Genomic DNA, 10,307 nt, shown 5'->3' with positions numbered 1-10,307 from the left:
ACTGTAATAGGAGTGGTAGTACTTTTTCTACTAGTCTTTATTAGGTGATCTCAGTTCATGCTGTGATTGGTTCAGGTCTTTCAATAAGTGGGAATAATCATGATTTCTATCTCTGGTTAAAATATGACACCAGTAATATCAGGTACACAGCGAAGAAAGCATGGCTATGACCTCAATTCTGATGTCCTATTACTCTGCACACTGGAGCCATTAAGCCGGACGTTCTGGTTAATTATTGCCGAAGGCCGGAAGCTGCTTTTTTATTATTTATGCAGGTGTTTCGCCGGTTATTGGGGATCCTGAAATGCTGAGGGAGCCACGTGCGGCGCAAAAATTATAAGGCCGCTATTCATTGGATCTTCGGAGCACAAACCGAAAGGTTTGGCGGCTTCTGACAAATATGATTGGTCAACGAAAACAAACGATGGACAACGGCCGCCAATGAAAGAAGCAGAGATGGTTTATTTTTACAGCGAACGCGGCAATTTCCAATATTATTGGCTTGTCTTAATCACATGACCAATTTTTTACCAATCGGTAAGAAATACATAGCCCGTTCGCTGAAAAAAACATTACAGGGGACCGCAAAACAGCTTTAAGTCATCTTACGTCAAAAGAGTATATCAAGGGTGAGTATAATTGCGAATGTGATTTCGGTTTAGGGGTGTTTAGTTTGTGTTACGTTTCGTCCTTTTATCGGAATGTCAAGGTGACTTAGTGTGGGTCCTACATTGCTTTAATACGGTGCGTGTGATATAACGGAAGACTCTTCCTTGCATTACTTTGATGTACCTGTCGTTTCCTTCCTGCTCAAGCTGTAAGATAGCATCTACGCATCTAGCTTGTTTTACATCAATAAATATCTTATTCAGGTTAAACGTTTTATAATATACGCTAGCTTGGTGAGCTAACGAGCTAACGGCGTGATTTGAGAACAAACGTATAACGCCAAAATGTATTTTCCAAATCAACTAAAATCGCATGACTTAAAATTTCGGCTCCCCCACCTATTTCTCACACGTTTTCATTTAGATTGGCATGTTATGTTCGGTTGTTTCTGTTTCGCAAAAACTGAGAAATAACAGCAAGCTCCTCACTACTTGTAAAACTGTTAAATGAATAAATCCATCATTAAGCACAGGTGCTTACCGGTTGTTCTTTTTTTTGTTGTTGAAGCTTCATTCATTCATTGATCGCCATATTTAGTGTTTCTAAAGATGAAGAGAGGTAGATTTGCGTATTCCTTATTTCTTAAAAATAAACAATTACAAGCAGTTATTCACGCAGTTCCCACTTTTCCCCCAAAGCGAAATGAATGTAATTTGCTGACGGTTAAGTAAATACTGTCTTGTTATTATTGAACTAAGTTTGGTCGGGGGGTAGCTGTAGGTATTTTTATGAGGAAACATTCATTTTTTTCTTTAAAGTGGTAAAACAGATTTCACCTTCATAGACAAGAACGCACAATTCCACAGAAGAACTTGATTAAGCATAGGCTGTAAGAATCCATGCATCTTCTGCACGACCACTGAGTGACCTGTTGGATAGAGATGGGAGCCATTGTTGTTAAATTTAAACATATGCTCTTGTGGGATTTACCTCTGCATGTTTGTGCTCATCGTCCTCTCACAGCCCACTAATGTGCTTTTGTGATGTTTAAATTGCCCATAGCATGAACTACACTACTGTCCCCTGCCGCACATTCATGCAAATTTCCTTTGCGGACTTAAGTTTCCTCCCTCTGTCCAAAAACCATCTCAGAAATCTTAGTAATATTCTCAAAATCCCCAAAGTGTATAATTTCTTTGTGTGCGTGCCCTGCAGTGGTCTAGCATCCCGTCCATTGTATCCCCTATCTTGTGCCCTGTGTTTCCTGGAAGAGGCTCCAGGCTCACAATGGCCTGGTGTTCTGGAAAAGTTATAATGCAGAGCGCACAAGTGGATGAAAATGTGCGCAAAAGCTATAAACCTTTCACCATTTAGTCAATAAAGCCATGAAGCAAAGTTGGGAAGCTGTGGTATCTCTCAACATGAAAATGTGTATATTTCATGTTCTCAGGAGGTTTGATCTGAAAACTCATTATTGCAGACACTGAGCTTAACTCGTTTGTGCAGGTTTTGTTTTCTTTCTGACGCAAATTGAGCCATGCAGTCATCTGGGGAGGGCCCTTGGAGCAGCCTGAGCTCTGGGAAGAAGGTGGCCCTCGTCTTAGGGCTCCCAGTTGGGGCCACGGTTGGCTATATCCTCTATCGTCATTTCACAAGTAGCAATGGTAAGTTGCACTCCTTTTAAAGCTGTTCCTGGATTATACATAGCCGTTTTGATGTGAAGCTTTTTGGGGAAATAGTAGCAGCAGGATGTGTTTGTAGCATGTGGGTGCCTGTCCTACCCTTTAGGTCAAAGGGAGAGTATGGAGCAGACCAGACTGACAGTTCCTCTGGAAGTTTACCGTTCCATCGCCAGGCATCAGAGCTCGTTCCTAGACTTGGTAAGTTCATCATAACATAATTTAACTCAGTTTTATTGCTCTGATGCTTTAATATTCAAAATGGTCTTGTTTTAAATTATTTTGGACTGTATTAGGCTTAGTACACTGGTGCTGGTTCTGTAATTAAAGCTGAAGAAATGCAGTGAATTTCTTCTTCTGTTGTTTTCTTCTCTGACAGGTGACCCAGCAGTCTGGTGCCCAAGTGAGGCTTCTGTCAGAGAATAAGGGTGACAGTGTCTCCTTTCAGCTTCAGGGCTCAGCTCACCAGGTTCTGATGGCCAAGTGTTTTCTGGACAAACTGGCCTCTGACTGTGAGGTCATAACTGAAGATTTTGAGGTTCCCCAGACTGCCTTAGGACGAATCATAGGTAATGCGTGCCCCATTTAAAAAAAATAAAAATAAATAAATTAATAATAATAATAATAATAATAATAATAATAATAATAATAAAATCAAAATGACCTGCTGTTGCTTTCTACATTGCGATAAAAACATTTGATTCCAAGTGTTAAATACACATTTGTGTCCTGAAGGGCGTGGAGGGGAGTCCTTAAAGCTGATAAATCGGACTTCAGGTGCTCGTATTAGCTGTCCTAAAGATCGGGACAGTACCCTGGCAGAGAAGGCCAGGGTCTCCATCACAGGGATACGCCGGGAGGTGCATCATGCCAAAGTGAGAATTTCTCTTGTTATATCAATTATTTTGTTATCTCATCTGTGGCCAAACAGATGTAATACCTGAGGAGCATCAGAATATATAATTTCTTCCAAAAATCTTGTGGTATCTATATATACATTTGCTTGAATTTGCCTTGAAACAAATTGCAAAAGCAAAGTCATTTATTAGTTCTTAACTCATAATCCAAGATATCCTAAATGGCTTGGACAGTATCATTGGCACCTTTTTGTTGTTCCTTGAATTTCAAAGAGGTGATTCTGCTTTTCTTGAGGGCATTATGCATCACTAACTTGATGAAACAGAGATGTATAGAAGGAAACTATGAAGGACCCCCACTTCTGACAGAAGCATAAGGAATCCTGGCAGAAATTTGTAAAAATGCGTCTTAATATGCTATAAGATTTCTGGTAAACATGCCATTTCTTTATGTACAAGGAAAAAAAACTAAATTGAAGCCTTCATAGAAAACACTTTCTCTACAGCAAACATGGTGTAGGTTTAGTGCTGTTTTTTGGGTTTCTTTGTTTTCTCTGGCTTTGGGTGCCTTAAATAATTGTAAGATATCATGAAACCAGGAAAATATTGAAGCAGTTCGGAGGATAGTATGCAACCCGTTGTCAGAAAGCTGGATCTTTGTCAAAAGTCATGCTTCTGAGTGATTGAAGGCAGCAACAGTGAGTCCAGAACTAAATTCCATTTAAAACCTGTGATTTAAAAGCAGCAGATGGGAGAAGGCAGCATTCAAATCTCAGTGAATTAGGGCAGATGACCAGACTTCCAGTACAGAGGTCTGAGAAACTCATTGATTGCTATATGACTGGCCTGATTGTGCTTGTTATAACCAAAGGCTATCACATTTTATGTCTTAATATGAAATTCAATCGGGATGTTATATTTTTATTTTTCTTATTTAAAGGGTCATACTAATTTATGGAAATCAAAGGTTCTGCAATACTATCAGAGACATCTGAGAGAGACTTTCGATTTTATTTTTAGCTGAAATTGCACGTGTATGAACACTAGTATTTTTGGCTGTATGGTTTGATGTGGCATCAGTCCTCCAGGGTTTGGCTGCTTTTGGCTCTGATTGAAGTTTGGGTGTTCTGTCCATATTTGGATGAGTGTCCTTCTGAAATCTGAAAACCTGCAATAAGATGAATTGGTGAATCCAAACCAGGGATCTCCCACTCCAGTCCTGGAGAGCTAATGTCCAGTACATTTTCTGTCCTACCTGAGAACAGGTGTGGCTCACCAGAAGCCAGGTAGAATAGAAAACCTACTTGACATTAGGACACCCCTGATCTAAACTGACCATAACATACACATGCGTGTCCTGTAATGGACTGGCATCCCATCCAAGTAGTTGGAAGATGAACTTACTATATTTGATTTGCAGTTTTAATTTAATTATTGAAGCTGACAGTTTACAGAATGGACTGGTTGTCTTTCAGGAGCTAGTCATGGAAAAGGTGGCTGAGAGTGAGGAGGTCCGGCAACGGATAGCACAGTCCTCCGCTCTACGCCACAAGAGGCGCCCCTCAGAACCGCAAGGTCAGAAGGAAGCAAAGCCAGAATCGGAGAAAAATGGAGTGGAACTTCAGCTTGCTCAGGAAGACCCCTTAAGCCAGAAGATGGTACTTCCCAATGGAACCACGGAGCCTCCAGACGCATCTAAACCTATACCAGAGGAACAATCCATAACTGAGAGTGGGGAACAAGACACTCAAGAAATGTCTCCACAGAGCATTTTCAAATTTGAAAGCAAGTATCTCAGTGATTTAAGTGCTCTAATTCTGGAGCGCTCAATTCTCATTCATTATTAACTATTTAGTCCAGAGGTGGGCAATCTTATCCGCAAAGGGCCGGTGTGTATGCAGGTTTTTGGGATAACCTGTAGGTCAGCTGTTCAAACCCAGGTGTGAGGACTCTTCAGCGAATCAGTCCTCTAATTAGTCATCTAATTAGGGAGTTGCAGCAAAAACCCGCATACACACCGGTCCTTTTGCGTATAAGATTGCCCACCCCGATCTAGTCTGTGCAAAAAAATGTTTTGTCTTCAATTTACTGTTGCACATGTTATCTATTTCTTTGTTTGTTTTTTTTTTCAAGTTATATAAATTGCTTGCAATGATATCAGGTTATTATCAGATCAGGTTAAGAATGAAACAACTCTGGATTACTTCGTGGCCTTGTGCCTATTTTTGTACATCTTAATAATTTAAACCTCAAAACTGAAATGGTACCCTAAGCAAATATTCTCCTGTTAGTCCCTAGTCCGGATTTGAGCTTCCAGCCAGATGAACACTTGGAAGTATATGTGTCAGCAGTTGAGAACCCACAACACTTCTGGATCCAGATTTTGGGGGTGCGATCATTACAGCTTGACAAGTTGACTGCTGAAATGGGCCGCTTCTACAGCACTGGGACTGCAGTGAGTGAGACTCAATTTTCTGCTGAATTTGGTGATACTTGTGGTCTTAAAACCTCTCGGTAATAATTTTTGTTGCCCCAGGAGCTGAAAGTGGAGAAAGTAGTGGTGGGGGACATTGTGGCAGCCCCTTATCGGAACCATGGCACTTGGAACAGGGCCAGAGTACTGAGTGTGCTGGAGTCTGGCCTGGTGGACGTCTACTATGTTGACTATGGTGACAATGGCGAGCTTTCCCTAGAAAGCCTCAGAAGCATGAGGTCAGAGCTTATATAGGTTCAAACACCCTTATAGACAGGCTATGCCCTTAGACACTTTCACCTTAAGGTTTTAAACAAAGCTGTATTTTTACATAGCTGTCTTATCTCTTTAGGAGTGACTTTTTGAGCCTTCCCTTCCAAGCCATTGAATGTAGTTTAGCAGGAGTAAGTCCAGCAGGTATGTGCTTTATTTTTATTTTTTTCCATGTAACTCATGTGCTACCTAGAGATTTTGAACTTGATGTCAAAAAGGCAATTCACCAAACAGAAACGCAAGGCAGAAGACAGGAAGTGAAGGATACTGTGTACAGATAGGTCACAGCTGGCTAACACCATATACCATGTGTGAGTGCATGCAGGGAACAATGTGTCCACCATGTGCTTGTTTTGGTACTTTTACAGGGGGGTCATGGACTGAGGAAGCCCTTGATGATTTTGACCGCTTGACTTACTGTGCTCAGTGGAAACCACTTCTTGCTAAATTGTGCAGTTACTCTCATTCTGACATGTCATCCTGGCCAAGTGTTCAGCTCTATGACAGCAGCCATGGCAAGGTCAGTGACGTAATGAAGAAGGGGTCTGAAAGCGTGTTTGAGAGATTGCAGATATTCTGTTCGATAAGGTCCACTTATCGACATTTATACCTGTGTGTTACTTGAGCCTAGGTTTCTCATGAAATCTTGTTGTTTTGACCCTCCTTCCTCTCGTTTTAGCTGCTGGGTGTGGGTGAGGAGCTCATCCGACTGGGACATGCCGTGCACTGCCTTGACTTGGGTGATGGAGGGCTCAAGGGTACCAGAGATAACCCGGGTTCACTGCAGAAGATGCTGGTGAGGGGCAGCTTGGATTGACCTTAAATGCAGAATGTCTATACAGAGATAAATATGGTCATCGTTATCCCTTCATTTCCAGGATGATGTTACTGGAGTCACATCAGAGCTCAGCCTTTCCTGCATCAGCTTGTCAGGTAGGTTTCCCAGATGTGCAAAAAGGGGTGTTCATTGCAAGGACATTCACTTTATTCCAATAGACATATTGGATGTGGGGAAAGCAATAAATGTAGGATTTTTGTAATTGTATTTCTTTCAGTGACATTATGCTTTATATGTATAATGCATGTCTTTTAAGGTTTTATGGATCCATGTGGCAATGTGATGAAGAAACCAGCCAGTTGCTTTTCCTTTAATTTTATTAAGCCGCTTGAAACTGTACAAGCTGATGCAGACCAGGGTTCTTGTATCCTATTAATGAATTCCTTAAGCAACTGGGACTCCACGCCATCCCAGGTGGGCATGAACATACTGTGGATAGGGGTGTCTTCCAACCTTGCTCTCAAGCCAGGAGTTATTCATCCATCAGAATACAGAAAAATTATGTGATTGCATAGCAAGACCAACACTGTTCCTCTCCACAGCAGGTGTCCCCTGACATGCTCTCAAGCTCCTCCACCACTTCTTCCCCTTGTGTCGAGGTCATGACCTCTGTTCTCAATTCCTTGACTTTATCCGATGAAGTATTCTTCTCTGGAGACTGCAGTTCTGATGATGGGCAGGATGTGTTTTCCATTTCTTCTGGCCCTGAATTTGCTGGCTTGAATTCTTCTTCAGAAAGCAATATCAGTGAGGGCAGTAGCAGTAGTGGAATTCGCAGTGTCTGGTACTACCTGTCCTCCTCAGATGATTCCACTGTGTTATCTTTAAGCACAAGCCTGTCTACGTCCTGCCATTCCCAGACAGACAGTGAGTCTCCAGTGTCAGATTTTCTCAGTGCTCATAGCCTGGATCTTTCTGAGAGTCTTGAGAACAGTGATGGGGAAGAGGCAGAGTTATTGAGATTGGAAGTGATAAGACAAAAGAACGATGCCAGGTCTGTCGCCCAACCAAGTGTGACAGCTGCCGTAACATGTAGTGAATATTGTAGTTGTGGTGAAGCCAATGGGTTTCTTCATGTTTGCTCAGTAGAAGTAAAAGAAGAATCGGAGCATTGTCCAAGCCTTGAAGAACACACCAGCGGTTTCCCATGCCAAAAGATCAAAACTGTAAGAAGTAATTTGCCAGCTAAAGATGAAAACTTTGTGGAATGTAGGTTCCAACAGGTGTTGTCCGGCAATGAGAGAACCGAGGAAGGAGTTACTGCCTCCGAGGAGCAGGAGTTCTTGGGAAACCATGATGTTCTGGAGCTTGAGCAAACCAGAGCCTTGCATAGTGTGGAATCATACTGGCAGTTTCAGCTGCAAAGCTTGAATACTTCAACAGAAGGAGACACCAGCACATACATGCTTGTCAGCCAAGAAAAGAAGTCTGGAACTGGAGTGAGACCCCCACTCCATTGCAAAGAAAGGAGTAGCTCTCTGTATAATAACCCCCCTGACACTAGTGCTTCAGCTCTGAATTCAGGTAAAAAAAGAGGGGCCTGAAAAATTAATCTATAGTGCATGCAAAATGCAAGTTTGGTATAGGCTTTATAGTTGGGGCTTCTCACCATGTTTGTTTCGCAATAACACTTGGGTATAGGTGTGTTGTGGTGGTGTAGTCATGATTGTAGATGAAACTGGTAGAGGTTTGATTTTAGAACTTTTGCGAGAACTGTATCTTGTTTCAACCTTTTTTCCCCCTTTTTTTCTAACCCCCAATCTCCCCCCCCCCCCCCCTTCTTATAAATGTTTTAGAAGTTGCCTCGATCTCAGGTAGTATGGATGATGTCATTGGGGAGGACTTGGTGTGAAACCAAACCAAAGAAATTGGTAAGGGGTTATTGTGTATTGTATATTTTGGCTACTTGCATTGCTATCTACTGTTTTATTATAATTTGGTATTTTCTTTATGAAATGAGACTCAAGCTACTTTGTTAAATAATTGGCCCTGTTTATCCACTATTCAATCCTTGATACAGATGCAAAGTGTGATTAATTTTCTATTACGTTGGAACTACAGTGCCCTCCAAAAATATTCACACTTTCCTGCCATTATATGTAATGAAACATGAATGCATTAAATCAATCATTTTTTTTTCTATTTTAAAAACAATCAAATGCCAGTTTCTTGAATACAAATGTATATTGAACGTGTATTTTTAAAGTTCATTGCCTGTTTAAATCTAAGTATTTGTATGTTCTGACTGTGAAATGTCCCTTAAACTGAACCTGGTATTGTAATGAATCATCAGAAGAATACTGTGAGTGACTCTCTTTTCCTCCCTCTCTTGCCAGTGCATCCTACTTCACACAACTGCCTTATTTATAAATTGCTGCTGCTGCCTGGAATTGTAACCTTAGCCCTGCAGTCCTCTTAAGCACTGGGCCTAAACCAGCCCAACTTGGAGTAATGCAAAGAATATTTACAAAATGTCTCCGCTCTGTCCCTTCTTTGCACTGTGTACTGAAAAATATGCCAGGAACTAATCTACAGTAAATGTCCATGGCAGGTTTGCAGAATCTGTCAGTACTAGGTTTCCTTTGCAAGTACAGGGATGACTCTAGAGCTACGTGTTATTGTTTCTGTAAAACCAGTTTTCCCTCGCTAAATTTTGTGCACTAAAATCTGTTACATTTTTTCTTTGAAAAAAGGAATGTACTTAGTCTGTTTTGCTTTAATTGTTCTTTGCAGTTTCATTCCCTATTTTGTGCATATCAAACATTTCATTTGTTAGTATAGCAAAACTCTACAAAAAAATAGTTTTTCAATATTGAATATATATGAACATGCTCTAATATAAATTGTTTGTTATATGGCTGACATGTTAAGGTCGACGTTTGTTCTGTTATTTAATTTTAAGTAATAAAGTGTTTACATATTTGACTGCATTTATTTAGTAGACCAGATAATATCACGGCAGTGGAATTACATCATACAGTTTGATATAAACCGGTGTTTATAGTCTCTAAGCATCCTGGCTATAAATGGCTGTAACAGTTTGATTTTTTTGCACTTAAATTTAAAAAGCCCAGAACTAGTGAACCAACCCTATGAAGCTGTTTACTGATAAACGGATAATCAAAACTGGAAGACACCCGGCAACTATTTTTCACTACTTAATTAAAATAAAATATGACGATAGGAAATACTACACGTCACTCAGTAAGCACGTGATACTTGCGCTGTAGTAGCTTTTGTATACACAAATATAATTTTAAAAATCAGTGAAAATGAGTTCGATTACACTATATATTTAGTGCTGATTCCAAAACGTCATCCTTTTTAATATGTGGGTTATATTTGGTCCACATGCATTTAAAACACTACCACAATGATAAATAAAACTACTACATAACTTAGGATCGCATGTAGACGAAATAGTTTTAATCTGCTAAAACAAGTCGCTTGAAATGTATTTATTCAAATAAGGTCGACCTAAAAGACCAATGAATGGTCTCTCAATAATACAAAGAGTGGTACAGCCAATGAAATTTGGGATCATGTTGCGAAGATTACGATTTCCCCGTTGTGGCCAA

General features: G+C 40.5%; 1 protein-coding gene across 7 annotated transcripts; it reads left to right on the top strand.

The window, feature by feature from the left end:
* The first annotated feature begins 361 nt into the window (after positions 1 to 361).
* Positions 362 to 9,659, top strand: LOC111833184 (tudor and KH domain-containing protein). Of its 7 annotated transcripts, XM_023791170.2 has the most exons (17): positions 365 to 629; positions 2,116 to 2,273; positions 2,398 to 2,489; positions 2,668 to 2,857; positions 3,024 to 3,163; positions 4,621 to 4,930; positions 5,437 to 5,600; positions 5,682 to 5,857; positions 5,971 to 6,035; positions 6,260 to 6,411; positions 6,571 to 6,687; positions 6,770 to 6,824; positions 6,986 to 7,143; positions 7,272 to 7,723; positions 7,943 to 8,253; positions 8,526 to 8,600; positions 9,066 to 9,659. In XM_023791170.2, the coding sequence occupies exons 2-16, from the start codon at positions 2,147 to 2,149 to the stop codon at positions 8,579 to 8,581; spliced, it is 2,565 nt and encodes an 854-aa protein (XP_023646938.1). In that variant the 5' UTR covers positions 365 to 629; positions 2,116 to 2,146; the 3' UTR covers positions 8,582 to 8,600; positions 9,066 to 9,659. The 7 variants fall into 7 exon arrangements, with proteins under 7 accessions (XP_023646937.1, XP_023646934.1, XP_023646938.1 ...); XM_023791169.2 differs by having other exon boundaries at positions 362 to 629; positions 7,275 to 8,253; XM_023791166.2 differs by having other exon boundaries at positions 363 to 629; positions 7,272 to 8,253.
* Positions 9,660 to 10,307: the final 648 nt, after the last annotated feature.

Source organism: Paramormyrops kingsleyae, chromosome 5, assembly GCF_048594095.1.
Source record: "Paramormyrops kingsleyae isolate MSU_618 chromosome 5, PKINGS_0.4, whole genome shotgun sequence".
In the NCBI taxonomy this organism is placed as follows: domain Eukaryota; kingdom Metazoa; phylum Chordata; class Actinopteri; order Osteoglossiformes; family Mormyridae; genus Paramormyrops; species Paramormyrops kingsleyae.
This window is presented reverse-complemented; position numbering and strand designations above follow the sequence as displayed.